Source organism: Coloeus monedula, assembly GCF_965178545.1.
Source record: "Coloeus monedula genome assembly, chromosome: 4".
Taxonomy (NCBI): Eukaryota; Metazoa; Chordata; class Aves; order Passeriformes; family Corvidae; genus Coloeus; species Coloeus monedula.
Window position 1 is genome coordinate 46,521,158 of NC_138784.1, and position 19,022 is coordinate 46,540,179.

Consider the following 19,022-nt stretch of genomic DNA (forward strand, 5'->3'; position numbering starts at 1 on the left):
CCCTGAGTCTGTACACACGTAATGCCAGTGTGCTGTCAGGCCATTCTTACCAAAAAGCTTAAGTGTTGGCAGCAGGATGGGCTTTGACTAATAAGTAGTTCTGTTCAGATTGAATTGAAAGTCAAGCATCTGTGAGTAGATGTAGTTTAAGGTGCTCTGCAGTCCCTCCTAATACCTGCATTATTCTCTGGTGATGCACAATAAATGGGATAAATCGAGGCCTTTTAAGACTGTTCCTTTGGCTGAACTCTGCCGAAGTTAATGCCTGCAGCTTGCTTGAATTAGTAGCTGCATTAACGTCAATGGAAATGCTCATCTGTAGATTTAGGTTTGAGAATTTGTGGCTGTTTTTGGGAAAAGAGCATGTAATTAATTCAGCTTCATATACATCTCTCCTTAATTTTATGGTAAGCCTTCTGATGTAAGCCAGTTTTGAGAAGCAGAGCTAAAAATCATACAGAAACAAATCCCTTGCCCTCATCATGTTCCAGGAGGCATCTGACATCAGGACCTGCTGTGTAACTTGTAGCATCAACCACTTTTTATCCCATAGTCTCTGGAGACTATCCTGTGGCTTAGGCTATGGATCTGTGTTTCCAGGAACTCATCAGCCTTTCCCTATTTGAGGGAGTCACTGGAGCAGTGGAGTTACACTGAAGTTAGGGGTTTAAAGAGGTTTTTTTTCCTGCAGCTCTGTTGTCACTCTGCTGAATGAAAGCAAAAAACAAATTCCACCTTCTTTGTGATCTCCAAGTCTCTCACATTAGAGTGTGTGGCTTTGTGTGGAACTTGCCAAGCATGCCATAAGCAATAAAAAGAAAAGAAACTTTTTTATCAGCATTGAGGGTGAAATGTTTGATGAGGACACAGTAGATTATCATATGTGAGGCTGATACACTCTTATTATAAGAGGATTTGCCAGTTTGTGCGGTACCTGATTTCAATATGATGATTTTTTGAGAAGATTTCTTGGCCCAGTTGTTCCTGTATGGGCAAATGACATTGGTTCTGCATGGTAATTATGAATCTGCTTAACTGCTTTCAGAGAACATGCATAAGTGAATAAAAGATTGGGACACATTACATAAAAATACTAATTTTGCATATTATGTTTGAAGGCATTAAATTGTCACTTAAAATGTTCTTGATCCAGGAACACTTGTTCACGTTGAAGGTAATGGGAATAAGTTACACTAGGAAGATGTGCCCACATGAGCAAAGCTCAGGAGGCTGGGTCACTTCCCAAAAGGTTCTCCTTGCCAGGAGTGAAGCTGCCTCAACAGGCAAACCACCCTGGCTTTGCTGCTGGTTCTGTGCCCCAGCTGCAGTGTTGGCACCGCACTTGAGCTATGCACAGTTGGTACATGGGTCCAGACCTGGCCTTGACTGTCCATCCCTGACTGACTGCGAGGGCCATGTGCTGGAAGGATGGTAGGGAAGGTTACAAACTGAAAGTTTGATTGTTTTTGTGGAAGATAAGGGGCAGGGGACTGAAATACCCATGTTTCTCCAGTGTTGTGCTTTTATTACTGTAGCCCTTTCCCAGTTCAAATGTCTCTTTGAGCAGAGGTTTTCTTTATTTCTGGAAAGGGACTCTTACCTTATATACTAAACTAACTAACAGCAAATGGCACAATAGCAATAGTGTAACACCAAGTCTTTTCAGAATCCTATGCCTCGTCTTGAAAGGCTGAAATGGTCCCAACCTCCCTTTCTCAGTGGATGCCCTTTCTTCACTCTGCCATTATTTGGTCTTTAATTGCAAGCAATGCCAGGTATAGAAATGTCGAGTTAATACAAAGCCTTTCAGAGAAGGCTTTTTGTAATGCCTAGAGTCCATAGATATGAGAGCCGTTTCTGTGTTTGCACTGCACAAACTTCAAAAATACTGCAAAGTATGATGTCATTGGTTCTGTGTTAGAGCCACGTTTCACTAAATACAATCCTGATTTGTTCTCCAGCCCTGTCCAAATTGAAAGAATAAACAGAAATAGTGATGCTCCCACTGGCAGAACTTACCCTTAAGGAGAACAACAAAAATAAAAACACTCAAAGCTGGTTTCAATGTGGGTCTGGAAAAGCTGCATAAATTTTAGCTGAATGATGGAAAAGTTTGGCTTCTGTCCTGGAGTGAACCAGTGCTTTTCCAAAGCTGTGTGATCTCTGGATACTTTTATAACTTTCTGTTTTATAATATTTGTTAATATTTTTACATCACATTTAGCTTTCCCTCAGAGTACTGCGTAAAGCAATACTTAAAGAATTGGTATTTCTTCATTTACATGCTGTAAGCCTTATTACAAATACTTTTCTATCTATTTTCTGCCTGAGGCTATTATGCAGTTTGAGATACTTTGTGGGCAGGTCGTCTATGGATTATGCTGTGCTGCCCAGGCATAGGTGCTTTTAAATACAGCATCCTGCCTAACATCAACATCTTACTAAAACAGGTGTTCTGGTGAAGCGTAATTAGTTTTTCCCAAAGCAACATCTGCAGTACTTTCAAATTCAAGATCACCCTCTGGAATATATTTCAAATAGTGTTCAATTCCTGCTGCTTTATGATGGTAGAGTTATGCTGAAAAGGCTTTTCAGGATAAAGGTTGTGACTCTTGGCTATGAAGATAATCTGATGCACGTAGAGGAGCATATTTCAACTATCTCTGTGCAAAATCTGATTTCAGTTCAGAAGTGCTGCCAAGGATTGCTGATTAAACAGAGAGAAGAAGCTCAAGAAAGAAGACAGGGGAATACAGTAATTTTTGTGGAGACCAAGACAGAACATGACTTGAGAGAACTGGGTTATTTACTTCTTGATCAAGGGGATTTTGTGTAATGCAGAGGCTGTTTAAGGTCACATATCTATCTTGGCTGTGATAGAGTTAAATTTCTTCACAGCAGCCTGTGGCTGGTGCTGTGGTTTAGGTTTATGATGTCATTCTCAGTAGTGAAAACAGGTGTACAATGTGGCTGTTTTTCAGGGGTTGGTTGGACATCAGTCTGCTGGTGGGAGCTAGAGTGTTGTTACCTTTGAGTCACTTTTTCCTGTCCCCCTTCACTTATTAAATGGTCTTTATATCAGCTCATGAGTTTTTTCTCACTTTTGCTCTTTTCGTTAATTCCTCCATCCCATTGAAGAGTCGAGCAAGAAAGGAGCTGGGCACTAAATTGCTGACCAGGTTCAGCCCTCTACGCATCACAAATTTACATTATGGGTGTGTGGACCATAATGCTTATTTTTTGATATTCGGAAACTTAGTTGGACTATTTGCACTGTACACAACACAGCTAACTTAACAACTTAACAAGCATCATTTAGAATTATTAAACAATTTTTTGTGAAACAATTTTCCATTTATATTCTAATTTATCCTTTTCCTCAGTAACTCTTCTAGTTTCTCTGCTCTTGTTATGTTTCTCCCAGTTTCAAGTGTAGCAGATGAAATTAGACCAAAGACTGAATGACTTTGTCTAGATTTGAGAATTACATCAGCTTCACTGATGATTGTCCCTCGAGGGGAGAAGGTTTTCAGTTGAGAAATCTGCTTTTGAATAAGCTGGCTTGATTCGAATCATTTTCAGTGGAGGGAAGTTAGCAGCCTTAGAGGAGAAATTGTCTCTTTACAGAGATTTCTGGAGCACATCAGAAATGCCTCTTGGTTAGACCTTATCAGGTGTCCCCTAGCTCAAAGTTGTATGTTATGATTCTGTTTGGAAAGGTTTACTGATTTATCCCTGTGTATGCTTAAAAATAGTAATGCATTATTTAACCATCTTCCCCAACAATATGAATTTGCACTACTTCAGTTACCTAATTAGTACAGTCTGTTGTTTATCTTCTTGTTTAATCTTGTTGGTTTTAACTACTGGATTAAAAAAACAAAGTAAATTTTCAAAAATAATCTGAATTTCACAGGTTTTAGTGAATAGAAGAAATCTTATAAAGGATAAATAGTTATAGTCAAATTGCAGTGGGATACACCGTTTAATCGTATTGGCCAAGTACAGTTATCAACAATATATTTTCTCTTAAAATAAGTGTAATATTGGGAAGAGTGTAAGTAAGAGACTTCCATAATGGAGATAAACCTCAGATTATTAGAATATATTCTGTTAAGTCCTCTGGGTCTTTAACAGACAGTATTGGGCTATTTGCTAGCTTTGCTGTCTTTGTGGTATGCACCATTTTTCTTCAGTAAGAGTCCTACTTAAAAGCTCTACAGTACTGTCAGCTTTGTGAACCTGGGAAGGCTACTCCCACTGCCCTCTTCATAGAAAAATTATTTTTTGGAAGTGAGAAGTGTCAATGGTATCACATATAGCTAAGAAATAAAGATTTCCACCTCCATCAGCTGGCAGTGTTTGAGTCAGTACCTAGTCATTTGGAGTTGGGTTGGAAAACCAGTCAAGCAGAAGGAAAACCTTTCACTCCAGGAGGGCAGAATGTTATTTCCAAATCTCTATTAAAAAGGAATTAAATGGTATTAATATTAAAATGAAACATTAATATTAAATACTATTAATATGTTACTAATTATTAATATTTTTTTCATCAAAAGCAGTGTCATCTTATTTCCATCATTATGTTACTGAGAAATCTTAATATGAAGAATTATAAAAGCAGTTTTAATGTGTCAGTGTGTCAGAGCAGGACCAATCCTTTTTGTCTGCCATTGCTTCAGCTGAGGAAAACAATAAAGCTTATTCCCAACTTAAAGTGCACAAGCAGTATCCCTGACACCAGTTCATAAAGTGTGGTGCCTTCTGAGGTACAGATAGCTCCACCACTTGTAGCAGTGGGATAGTTCGTATGTGTACAAATTGCAGGATGTGATTCAGTGTTACTTGATTTTATTTACTTTCTGCAGTAATTACGTTCAGAACCTTTATCATCCAGCCATAGCCAGGACTGACAATGACGTTACTACAATTAAAAAAACCAAACAGCTGAAACTAATCATATATAGGGAGCTTCTTGAAAACTTTAAAACCTTGCTACTAGGGTCTGGTAAGGAGAGGTTTTATTGTACTTAGAGCAGCCCTTTTCCACTAGCAGTAAAAAAATATGATGTATTTTGGCTTCAAATGAGAAATTAAGGTGAAGGTTTCCATACAAATTAAGTAGACCTGCAACCTCCAAGCAAAAGAGAAAAGAAAATAAAGTCTTAGTTTTGTTCTTATTTTACTTTTGGCCCAGTTTTCACTGTTAGCTGGGACTACTGAAAAAATTAGGTGCTTTCAGTGTGTGAAAAGTACCCACAGCCAAATGGTTGGATTTCTTTTGTAACTTTTAAAACCTCAGTCTAAATGTGTGACGCATCTTAACAATGCATAAAGGCTGGATCCCCAGGGGTTTTAACAAAGACACAGAAATGCCTTGCATTAAGGCAAACTGAATTTAAAATAGATATTCTTTCGTGGAGGGTGCAGAGCAATAGCAGCCACAGTATTTGTATCTGTTATGGTACTCATAACTAGTTTGGCACAGTTTGAGAGACAGCTGAGTTGTGATATCGGCACTTTTCTGTAACACGGGCAGTAATCTACCAGGGAGCTCACAAGAATATGCTGCATGATTTAGACCCTACCCAAACCCCAAATACAGTCTAACCCACACACAGGGGCCTTACCACTGCTTACAGGTACTGTCTTTACTGTCTGCCAATAGGGAGTTTTAAAATACATTGGTGCAATACAATCTGTGCTGTGTCTTCCTGAGAAGAACCTGATACATATTTGTAATTTCTGTATAAAAATATTGATGTTCCTTATTACCATTTTGAAATAGGGGGAAACAAAAACATGAAGAGTGGCAAGTATTATGAAATTCTTGACATTCACAGTTCAAAATGATGAGAAGTTGTCATACTTAAATAAGAAAAGAAAAATACTATTTTGCAATTCAGATTTACAGACCTATTTCTAACTAAGTGCAGTGCTGAAGGGGGTTGGATCATGAGCTGGTGTGTCAGTAAGTTGTTTTGATTTTTGGAATTCTCTAATTAATCGTGTACAACATCCTTTTTATTCTCAGTATGCAACTGTATCAGACTAGTTACTTGGAGCCTAAGGAAAGGCCCCCCGGGATGCTTTCATGTCTGACAAATAACTATGTATAATTACTTGTTTCATCACGTATACACTACTATATGAATTAATTATAAGATATTAAATAGTAAGAAGATGCAGTTTGCCAAGTAAAATACTACATGATGGTGGACAATATTTGTTTTCAAAATTTTCCTGTGATACTCATTTTTAAAACTACATGATGTGTGTGGAGTCCAGTGATGTTTTCACAAGACTGAGATGAAGGCTTTAATTTCTTCCAAGAATCTCACATTCATGAGTAGCTGTTGAGCAATATCTCCTACTGCATGTTTTAACAAGGACAGTTTTATCTCAACAGTCTGTCTTCCTTTCCAAAAACTGGGGGAAGTTGAAATAAAAACAACTCTTTTTACTGTTAAAAATGATATTTCTGAATGCTGTAATGTTATATTTTGTATTGCAAAGCTATATAGAACTTCTGTCAAGGAATTTAGACTTTGAGTCCTTTTATTTAAAGTATTTTTTTTCCTGATGGTCTCCTTACAGGAGATGCACAGAGAAATCGTGAACTTAAGCAAAGATCAGAGATCTAAAATAGCATGAAGGGAAAAGCACCAAGATGTATACAATATGTATATGTGTTATCTGTGCAGTTTAGTTATGGGCTAGGAAAGAACATGCCTTTGTGTGAAGAACCAATAGTTAGAATTTAATTTTAGTCTAATTGATGCTTTATCAGTCTAGTCAAAATATAACTCTCTTATTAGTTTAATTACAACAGTGCTAACACTTATAATCCAACTCGCCCAGTTTCTCTACAACTCTATTAATAATTCAGTAAAAATCAATATACACTAGTAACTGCCCAATTCTTCTTACACTCCCTGTGCATTGCTACAGGAGTTGTTAATGACCAGGTTCTGTTTTGGGAGCAGCATGGTGGGGATAAAGGAAGGTTATTTTACTCTTCTTGGTCTTTGTGTGTACTTGAGGTTATTTTTGTATGCTTTAACTCAGTGTGTGGGGTATGTTCTTATAATTGATTCACAGGGCTAGATTAATTGTGATTCCTTAGGTTGTAGTGCTTTTCTCTTTGGGAGAGGAGAGACACACAGGTCTAGAAAGGTAGGCAAAAATAAAAGTAATAAAAGCCCCCAAAAGCAAAAATTAATTTGGATGTAGATTGTATACATTTTCTTGATAATTTTGCTGTTAGAGACAGACTTTTTACTGTCTGTTGGTAGCACCAAAGGAACAGGGTGTAAAGAGAAGAAAAAGTTGAAAATTATCTGTAGAGGGTAGGAGTGATAACAACTATGGTGGTGTTGTCAACTGGAATAAATAATATGGAACACTGTGAAAAAATACACAATTTTGATTGAAGTTGCTGGTTAGATCCTTTGTGGAATATGTCAGTTGGAAAAATTGGTGCAGTGGATTTGATAGAGCAAAGCAAAACAAAAGTGCAGTGGTTGTTTTGTGACTGACTGGAGGTAACAGCAGTAGTTAAACCATAGGTTTGACAGGTGATGGAGAGTCTAGAAATAGTAGTGGGAGGAGGAGGATCAAGAGCTGTGCCAGAGCCCCAGGATATTTTGTCATCTTAGACAGCAAGTGAGAAAGGGTTTACACAAGAACAGACACATAGAAGATAGTGTTATGGAAACCAAAACACAAAAAAGATATTGAAACCAGACTGTAGGTGAAAATGAAGGGAAGCTGAAGAGAATAGGAGCTTAGAAATACAGTCAAGGAAGTGTGAGAGACCGTACTGGGAGTATTTTTATTAGAGCAGTTGAGCCAGGAAGTTTTAGTGTACTAAACATTTGAGCAGTTGGGAAGGTAGTGTGTTTGGTGGTGGAAATAAAAAAGCCCAGTACTTTCACAGATGGGTAAGCTGGTGGGATCTTGCTTCAAAGTTATGCTCTGTTCTTTTCCTTTTAAGGAGTAAGAGCTGCTGGTGGGTGAAGGGATGGGCTTGAGTACAGGAGGAGAGACAAAGTGAGCTAGATCTGAAGATGGGACTAAAGTTACGTAGAAGGTTGTTGGAAGAGGAAAACAGCAGAGAAGCTTGATGTCAGAGGTAGAAAGTGAGAAAAGTAGGACTTGTTGGTGGAGGGATGACAGAGTAAAGGAACTTCTTTTCTTTGTGATCCTGTTCTAGGTGCAGAACAGGTTATATTTGTTCTAAAGGTTTTAAATCCTCATTTACCTTTTTAATGGTATTGATTGCTGTGATCAGTCACTGTTCATTTTCACAGTCCCTTAATTGCTGAGTAGCATCTGCTGATTTTGTGATGCCCTTTTTCTAGGTCAGGGACCAGAGGAGAGTCTCAATCTTTCACTGCTTGTCTCTCTGTATGAGTCAGGTTGGTAGTGATAAAGCTAAGGGCCTGAGAGCCGTATGCTGTGATCATTGTTACTGGTATCCATCCTTGGGATTCTCAGCAGTGAGGCTCAAGATCCACAGCAGAGCTGTCAGATCAGGATGGAGGTGTGTTAATGAAGTTGTGTGTGAGAGGTGGAAAAACATTAGTGTCCTGAGCAGGTTAATGTGGTGCTTGATATTTATAGGCTGTGAAGACATGTTGTTTTATTAACATAAAACCCATGGGGGTTTTTATTTGTTTTGTTTTAAGTTGTAGGTCTGTCTACTCTGCTCTTGTATTTAGGGTGATTTTTAATGTGTTTATGAAATAATTTCTTTTATAAATAAAGTTTTTCATGTTCCTGTTCCCTCTCTTCCTGGGTAATTAATGTTATTTGTTGCAAAAATCCTGCAAGAGTTTTAGCACTTCCCTGGTCACACTTAGAGAGGTATACAGTAGCCAGGGAAATCACTACTGAGTTTTAAGGGAAGTAGCTGGAGGCAGGACAATATCCCTAAAGGATCCTCAATTCTGGGAGTAGCCTCTTCTCATAACAGTTCATAATTACTGACTTAGTACCAGACTCATTTGTTCTGGCAGGCTTTTGTGGTGGATAAAGGCAGTGATGTATAGGGAGGCCTAAGGAGAGGCTTTGTTTGTTAGTGTGAGGCTTTGGTCAACAATGATTTATAGATTTCAGGTCAAGTTCTCTTCTTATTAATGGGATTGTAAAACATAACTGGGAATTTGACTCTGGGGCAGCAAACTCATTAGGGTACAGGAGGAAGGAATACAGGGAAACTTTTCTTTGGTTATATATTTTGCATAAATTTTGTTTGAGTGCTTGGGGGAATAAAGAAAGACATGTGGGTTTTTTTATTTTGTTTGGGGTTTTTTTCGGCTTTTGATGTTTTTGCAAGTATAAATAAATCGCTGAAGTGCAGATTCCGAACACTTCTGCACTAACCAGTTTTCCCAGAGGTGCCTCTTTTATCTGTTCCACTGGGAATAGAGCAGGTTGATGATCTCCATGACTACACTGTTGTTGGTACATCACAGCTGGTGGCTCAGTATCACATCAGACTTCAAGCACACAAGTCTTTATTGTTGAATGTGTAGAGCCATTGGAGTGGTGCATTCATCCTATTGAACTGACTTCAGCATCTTACTGGCTGAACAGTAAGACCTGAATATGCATTAATATGCTAACTAGGCTTTTTGGCAGGAGGAAATCAAGATAAATGTTGTAGGACTTCTTAGATATGGAAATGCATAAGGTTTTCTGTTGTGCATTTATATCTAAAGGTGACATGCTTGTTTTGGCTGGGGTAGAGTTAATTTTATCACAGTGGCTAGTACAGGCCTGTGTTTTGGATTTGTGCTGAACAGAGGGTTGATAATACAGAGATGTTTTTGTTATTGCTGAGCAGGGCTTACACAGAGCCAAGGCCTTCCTGCCTTTCGTATTAGCACTCTGCGAGGAGACTGGGGGTGCCTGGGAGGTTGGGAGGAGCCACAGGCTGGACCGGTGACCCAAACTGACCAGAAGGAGATTCCAGACCATGTGACATCGTGCATGTAGATACAGTGGGGGAAAAAGGATGAAGGAGGGATGTTTGGAGTGATGGTGTTTTGTTTTTCCCAGTAGCCACTACATGTGATGGGCCCCTGCTCTCCTGGAGCTGGCTGAACACCTGCCTGGCATTGCAAAGCAGTGAATCAGTCCTTTGTTTTGCTTTGCTTGTGTCTACCGCCTTTGCTTTCCCTGTTAAACTATCTTTATTTCAATCCACAAGTTTTCTACCTTTTATCCTTCTTACTCTTTCCCTGATCCCACTGGCTGGGGAGTGAGCAAGTGGCTGCCTGGGGCTTGGCTGCCACCTGAGCTTACACCATGACAGGTGAATAAAAGGCTACACGAGTGTTTTCAACCAGTGAAAAGGATGAAAAGGCTTTTATTTTGGTACCTTTGAAAGAGAACAGATGTTGGGCTCATTACCTGCCCTAGTTCAGTCCTCCTTGATCTGTAATACCTTAACCTCATGTATTTGAAGTTTGCATGGGAAGTGCCAAAATGGGAATGGAATTGCAGGCTTTTAGTGCGGTCAATCTCTGTGTGACTAGTTGTCATTTGACTGTTACTTTACCGTTTTTTATATTAATTATCTTTACTTAGTATTAAAGTTGCAAATTGTTTGTAAAAACATCTTCTTACCTGCTGTGGGTCCATGGTGTAGAGAGCCTTTAGGAGCCAATATAACAAGATCTTGTGATAGTAGCAATAACAGAGAGTTGGGTGGGAGTTTTGATTTCCAGTGATCATTTAAAGAATGTGAATAATATCTCTGCAAATCAGTTTGAAAAAAAACAATACATTAGATTTGTCCAAATGAACAAAGTTAACCTGAACAGTTGTGGGCTGGGTTTTTTTTTTTTAATTTTTTTTTTTTTTTTTTTTTTTTTTTTTTTTTTTTTTTTTTTGGTATCAGTTGAACAAGCTAGGTTTGGGAAAAAAAGACGATTATAAATAAAACATTTTTCAAAATCTCAATATGTGGTATGTTGGCAAAATGAAAGCTTTTATTCAGAACATTTCTAAATTAGGAGGTTTGAATCAAAGGAGCTTTGACTTCAAGTTTTTCCCTGCAGAATAAAAACTGTTGACATTTTGGGTCTCCTGTGGCTATTTACCTGCCAAAGCAATCATTAGTATAGTTTTCAGAAAGTTCTATTTAATGCTTCAGAGGCTTTGGATTTTTAAGTAGAATTTTCTGAGGGTGTCAGCGCTGGCTTCTAGGCAGTCTGTTGATGCTGAGAACATAAGGCCTCTAATTACTCGAGGATTGATGTTGTTACTTAAATACAAATCAACACAATTAATTTAATATGGAGTTGTGAACTGGAATTATGAAAAACACAAGTTGCATCATTTGTTGTAGAGGCTAAGGCATATGTTGTATCTGCTGGCTGCTTTTGTGAACTGCGTACTTGTGTTTCTGCAGAACATCTGTGAGTCAGGAGATCTGTGCCCTGTTCCACACTCTGTGCAAAACCAGCTGTGGTAGTCTTATGATAGCTTCACTTTTTTTGTGGTGCTCTTAGATGAAGTTCACAAAATGTGTTTGGAACCTTAGTGTGCTCATGTGCTCACTGTAAATACACGTTCATTTGTGCAAGTATGCATGTACATAAAAATTGCAAGATTAGCTTTTCCAAACAAGTGCCTTAATAGACCTATGATTCTTTCATACCTGCAAATTTTACAAGGAAAAGGGAAATAAACCAGCCAAAGTACCTGTCATGAAATTCTTTTGCAGTGGACACCTTCATGTTTTGTAGCCAACTGTGCCCAGCTTCTCCAGCAGAATCCAGTGGGCAGAGGAACTGTGGAAATTTTTTTTTTCCAAACTGAATGAAATTAAGAACTTACTACAGAATCACTAATATTCAGTGTGGCACACTGTTTTGTACAGGAAGGCAAATTATCTTCTAAGAATGCAAAAGGGGGGAAAGAAAGAGCGGTCAATGAGTGCAGTTGGTAAATTCCTGTTGATTTAAAGACACAGGGAAGATAAGAAGAATTGAGGGATAAGCAGGAGCAAAGTACAGGAGTTAGTAACGTTGACATTTAGCATCGCAGTATTAAGAAATCAACCCTGGTTTGAGTTTATATATACAGTCTATTGTCTTGAACTCTCACTTAGACTCTGCAACAAGATGGTTTTCCATCCACAGATTTTATTTTCAACACTGACAGCTGTAAACATCACTGAAAACAAGGAGGAAGTCAAAACTGATGAGCAGGAAAAAAACCAAGCCAACAATCCGCCCTTTTGATTTTGAGCATACTTTGGTAGCAAGGTTCAGTGACACATTGCATGACAATATAAATAGGTGTACTGAGCATCTCAGTAATGATGTCTTTATCATTAGTATTACAGGAACAGTGTGCTACTGAGCGCTTCTAAATAAGCATAGCTTTTCTTCTTTGCAGTATAATAATACTATGCAGAAGGTTTTTTTTGTCATTTGTAGTGCTCTCTCTGTCTTACCATTGAAAGAAAAAGAAGCTAAAAGAAACATGTCTAATTTTGAAGCCCAAGAGAGTAAAAAACCAATTTTTAAAATTTTGTTTTGAATTTTGTGGCTACAGTCATTTATATTGGGAGTTTGCTCTGGACTTTACAGTGCAAAGGGTGTTCTGGCCCAACAAGTATTTTAGCAAGTTGTATTTTTTTCTGTCAGAGCAGATCTTTATATGAATGAGATTCTTACAGGTACAGTGGGTATATATACATATGTATGTAGATATTTGCAGATATAGATATATGTGTTTATATATATTAAAAATCTGATTGACTACTTGATAGTTCTAAGAGAAATTTATACTGAGTTCCAGGGTCCTTTCAGATCTTGCCATGTTCCTTAAAGCTTCTTCCTAAACAGTAGTTCCTGTTAGATCAAAGGCAGATAGTGTGCATATAGCTGTGTTTGTGTCCTGATGACTGAGAGGACTGCACAGGGTGCAGTGATGGATGCCATTGCAGTGCTGAGGCCATTGCTCAGTTGTTTGGGACCCTGGTGGTTTTTTTTTTCTTTCCTGTTCCTATTTAAATCATAGGAGTAACATTAGAGGCGCTTCAAAAGGAAAGATGTAAGCCAATGTTATCTTCTCTGTAACTCCACTAACAGCTGTTCACAGAAACTCAGGGTGCTTCTCTTGTTTGAATATTTCAAGCAGGTTTTTTTAAAAGCAGAAAGCCAAAAAGCTTTCCAAAATGCGGTGTAACTCTTTAGTCGGGCTCACTACTGCTGGAAGTGAACAGCAGTGTAACGAGAGATTACAAAATATACTGCTGAATTTGACTTGTGTTCCTCTTTGCCTTGTTCACAGATATTGATGAGTGTGCTGAAGGACGGCACTACTGTCGTGAGAACACCATGTGTGTAAATACACCAGGATCCTTTATGTGTGTCTGCAAAACAGGATACATACGCATAGATGATTATTCATGTACAGGTAAGAGCTCTGTATTTCTGGAGGGAAGCAACAGAATGGTGGTGTATAGGAGTACTGATATGATTCTCCTAAAGTTAATCTTTGAGTCACAAGGCATCTAAATGAAATGTTAAACAGAATAAACACCAAAATCCAGTGCAGAAAAGCTAATGCATTTTACACAGTATATGTAGGTCATACTGTTTGCCTGAAATTGTGAGGTAGGCTGGATTGTCTCATGGGTATGCATGGTCTTGGGTGCTGATTAAAAAGAGGAGACTGAAGAGGAAAATAAGTGAGCAGAAATAGTGTTGTTTTACTTGGTTTCCATGTTCCATACCAGTACAGCTTCTCTTGGAGCATAGTGACTCTTCTGCAAACTTTGGATGGAGTTAAATTTGCTACATATTAAAAGTGGCTGTGTCCTCATTTGGAGCTCTCCATCCTCAGTCAGGTTTCCCAGGTGAATACTGAGTTCAGAGGGCAGGAGTTCTGCTTGCCTCGAACCACTGGACAACATGATGGTCAGTCTTATATCTGTATCTTCCCTTTTTGCTGTACTGCCAGTGGACGTGTTTGGTTCATGCTGACTTTCTGTCTTCTGCTCTTCTTTTATTGCAAGGTAATTTAGGGTTATGGAATGAACTCTGGACATTTAAAACAGCCTTTGGTATCAGTCAGAGCCAGGCTGACTCTTAAGTGTTCCTGTGTGTTTTCCTACAACATACATAAAGAAAAAATGAATAAATGATGTGGCATGTTTTCTCACTGAACAAAACAGTACCACTGTTTTGTGTGCACAGGGTAACAAATTAGCTCTCTCTATAAAAGGCTATATTTTTTCAGTAAAGCTTTCTTGAAGTTCATATTATCTAATAGAAATTGGCTATAAATGGATGAGAGTATTCAGAATGTGGAGGCAGCACTGTGAAGTTCATTTCTAATTTTGTTCTGTCCATTGTGTCTTGGCATTTTTAGCATCAATGATATGTCTTGGTACAGAAACAGCTTCATAAACTGGATGATTTCCTTGCCCAAACATGCACAACACTCAGGGACATGGATTTCAAATCACATACCATGTGATTTTTGTGAATGCTTTGTCTTATCTGTACTTGTCATTCCTCTCATACATTGGCAAGCACTGTTTTACTGCAGTGAGCCCACTTCTTGAAGGCCCAAGTTATAAAGACTGCACACAGCAGGTCCTTTCTGAAGCAACCACTATGTTTCTGATGATTCTCTTACATTTTCCACACTCTCAGCTGAGTAAAGAAATTGTTTCACTACCTCCTGAGTGTGAATATTGGGATTATTAGGGCTGACTGTATCTAAATCCGTGTGATACTTTTTCCACTTGGCTTCCGTTAACTTGCTGTTCTGATTGAACTTTGCAAATGGTAAAACATCACCAACTTTGCAGGGGCATTGGATGCCTGTAAATGTAATAAAGGTAGTTCTTGAGATTCCACACATTGCATTATTCATACTTGCTGAAGCATGCTGTTATGAGATACAGAGTTTTTCTGGAGTTACATTTTAGTGAATTTTGGATACTGACAGGCAACCATGAGGACACAGTCCCCGCTGGATGATAGAATTTCAATGAATGGCAACCTAACATCATTAAGTATATATGTCACAAAATAAATGTGTTATTTTTTCTGTTTCCACAACTACTGTGTGAGCACCTCCAGTGGAGGCACTGGCTAATTAAGTTAATATGTATCCAGGACTATGTCGGTGGGGTTGTATAGTATGCAGTTCTGTCCAAATCTCTCAGTGCTCATGTAGAGTCCAGTGCACTTTGAATTTTGTCAATGTCTGCAAAAATGTAGTCATTCAGCCCTCTCTTCCCCTCTGCAGAGTTTAAAGTTCTTATCAAGTTTCTGTTTGCCTTGTTGGCAATTCTGGGTTTAACTTGCCAGCTGAAATATCGAAGAAACTGGAGAAGAGACTGTTTTTTAATCCAGTTCAGGAATAACAAGAATGGGGCAAACAAGCAACAATTGACCCTTTGTGTTACTAAGTGTTAAATTTTTGAAATATATTTCAGGTCACAATTTCTTGTAATGCTGTGTAATCGAATCCAGTTTTGAAACTGTAGTTGTGCATAAAATACCTGACACTCTAAACTGGAGAAGCAGCTATGGGGGCAAATCCTTGGGAATATTACTAACCAGGAAAAAAATGTACTGTAGCTTGGCATAAATATGTCATTGTTTGCACAGGATAGCTGAAGCCCAGGAAGATGTTGAAAAATCATATGTGAACCTTGATTAGGCAGGTTATGATGTAAGTGATGTCCACAACTTGCTGGCAGACTAACATACCTTATTGTTCCATCCTATGAACATACATATAATTTAGCAGTCATTGATCAAAATAGAAAAGAGACATAAAATCAGTGTCATTGAAGAGTTTTTCTCCTGTACAAGACATTTGAAAAGAAATCTGTGCTATCCATCTCTGTCGGAGTCGTGCACACAAAAGACTGATTTAAGCAGCCTATAGCTGCTTCCAAAACAGCTCCAGTTTCTTTTGTCCGGGCATGTTTATTGCAAGTTTTACAATAGATCTGAATTACATTTTTATTTTCACAACAAAGGATGTAATGAAGACATCAATTTCAGATACTGTTATTTGTATTCGTATTGGAACCAAGATTCTCAGGGTTAGATTGCATTAGTCACAACCATATTTACACAGAAATCTGTTGTTCATGACTGATTTTTATGTTCAGAAATCAATCATAGCTATGAGAAGGAGAGATGATTTCTAAGTTGCACCCATATGCCAAATGGGTGCACAAACTGCAAATTAAAGGCATAAAAATATGCCCTGGGCTACCATGCTTTGATATTCTACAGTGATGTTGTCTCATTCCCCTTCTACTTTGCTTTCCAGAACCTGGAGTGTAATGATGATGTGCTGGGGGAAGGAAGGTAGAAAATGGCATGAGTCTCTGCTGAGGTGGTTTTATATGTGCACAAGTATGCTGCTGCACCATCACTGTTAGCTGGGATCAAATCGGAATGTTTAGTTATTGTACATACAAAAATGCTGCTAGCAAGGATTTTCTTGCTATTTTCTACATCCGTGAGAGACTTTTCTCTCACACAGAAGAGGTAGCAGGGAATGTAAACAACCAAGCCACCTGCAACCTTGAAAAGTCTTGTTTATGGTATAGTAGAAAAATATTTTGACAATGGATGTTTTAGGATTTTAGCCAATCACCCCCAAGGGGTGGCTGATCCTTTGTCCAGTTAGACTATATAAAAAAAAAAAAATCTATGAAAGAGTTTGTAAAATAATTAAATAAATCAATCTTGCTGCACAGTTCCTGCTTGCTGGATCTTCTCCTCCTCCTCCTCCTCCCTATGGCTGCAGGACACAGTGATATGCCATAGGAACCAGGCCTGCGGTAATAAGTTATTTTCTGACATAATAACATTTGTGTCTTTACTTTGCATGGGATTACAGAAATGCACAGGCTGTTTTCTTGGCTGGAAAAAATAAAGTTTTCCTTCAGGAAACAAGGAAGGACCAAATGTCACCTCCAGTCTTTCAGGCTGCTGTGTAATTCACAGCTGGTAGCATTTCTCTGAACACCATAGTGGATGTCTTTTCCTCCACCATTTATTATGGGAGAAGTTAGGGAATGAGAGATGAGAGCTCTCTTCTTCACACTTGGCTCTAACAGTGAAGAGCTCATACTTGCCACAGTGAATGGTTAATCATATTTAGTCTCAACAATTGTCTTCAGTTTTCTGCATAGGGACCACTCACCTGAGTAACCCAACAAGAATGGAACAAAAGATACAAGACCCTGTGAGATTTAGTGCATCCTCCTTAGATTGTATTAAGGCAGAGGAAGGTGTATTCCTTTATCTGGAGAAGCCATTGTTTTTCTGAGCCCCAGATGACTTTCAAGGCTCTGTTTCTGTGCAAAATCATGGGCCACCTTTTATTTATTTTTTTGCTTTCCATTTGGCATAAAAGGGGGAAGTGGCTCTGATGGAAGTGTTGGTGGTGTGCTCTGCCTTTCCTGTGGTTTGGCGTCACTGAGATGATGTAGGGGAGGTAAAGCAGCTTATGTTACCGTCCCAGAGACTTCCTCCCCAGGGGCTGTTTCATGTTTCACATTTAGTGGTACTGGTGAGGCAGGTGTTGGTGCTCTCCAGGAGTACCCTAGGACAGTGTATTCAGTTGACTCTCCCTGTGCCTGTGCTCTGGGCAAGATGATAAATGGCTGAAGGACATATGAAGTATTAGTATATAAGCCAGAATCTTTGAATTAATGTTTGTACCTGCTGTCGCCTGGGGTTTATGAAATGTAATGTATTACGTATTTCTTGGGGTTTTTTTCTGTTTGTGTTTTATGGTTTATTAGGATTTGGTTTTGGGGTTTTTTGAGAGAAGTGAGTAATTTACAACTTTGTACCCAGACACCAGTGAGACTGGTGAATTGTGCTGTACTTGGGCAGAAAATACATGTGGATTCTTAACTGATTAATTATTAAAAGCATACCAGGCATGTTGCAAGTTGTTGACTACTTCTTCCAAGCATGCTCTGGCCACATTAGCAACGATGTCCATCTGAGCTGTGTGGGACCACTGCCACATGTGGAACTGGTCTCTCACATACATGTTTCAAGTGTCTGCAGACCATGTAACATTTTCATAACTGTTTTTATCAATCTATTCCAGATTATTTTGTCTTTTATTTTCATTTTCACTTTAGCCACGTCATGCTGATATTTTGCTACTGCTTTTAGAAAATAGTAACTTAGAAACCAAAAGAGTTGGCAAACCAAGTGGAGATTATAAATCTGTGAGGACGTTATTGTGCTTTATGGCCCAGTACCATCACGTTTGTGCTCCAGGATTTAGTTTCTGACTTCTGAAGAAAATGGTAAAGGATTTTTATGTAATGCTCATCACTATGTTGGGAACATTTGGAGGGTTTGTTCTTCAGAATCAAAAAAGACAGAAGGGATGAAGTAGTTCTTTAGAATCATGGAATCATAGAATGGTTTGGGTTGGAAGAGACTTTGACTACCATCTAGTTCCATCCCCCTGCCATGGGAAGGGACACTTTCCACTAGATCAGGTTGCTCAAAGCCCACGGCTTTGGTCTTTTTGACTCGGCCATATGGAAAAACTTACTCAGAGCAATGAGGAATATGTTGAATCCACCAGGCATTAACTAGCTGTATCCATCTGGACCTTGCTAGACCTCCCTCCTCCTCTGCCTCAGCCTGTGTGTCTTTGTGAGTCTCAGAGATTTTCCTAACAACATGTTTCTGAATATGGTGTCAATGCATTCAGCATCATTTAATTTTTATCTGTGATAGCCTCTCACAGTAAACTGAAGTCTAATAATAGTTTTCACATAAATTACCAAGAAACATGGTGGTAGCAAGTTGAGTGACACCTGAAATGTTAATTTTTGGGAATACTGGCAGCTCTGCATATTTTGCAAATCAAATTAAATCACAAATCTGTTGCAAATTGGAAGGAATTCCAGTATCAACATTAAAACAATTAAGAGTCTGGGGAGATTGATTTGACATATGGAAAAGATTTAAGGAGAAAACTAC

The 19,022-nt window shown here is 38.6% G+C and overlaps 1 protein-coding gene across 1 annotated transcript in view; it reads left to right on the forward strand.

The window, feature by feature from the left end:
- Window positions 1-19,022, forward strand: part of NELL2 (neural EGFL like 2) — a gene marked incomplete at both ends in the record, with an annotated part of 139,731 nt that overhangs the window by 62,571 nt on the left and 58,138 nt on the right. The window contains one exon of the mRNA XM_082279796.1: window positions 13,315-13,440. Coding sequence (XP_082135922.1) covers window positions 13,315-13,440 — 126 coding nt within the window. The remainder of the gene's footprint in view (window positions 1-13,314; window positions 13,441-19,022) is intronic.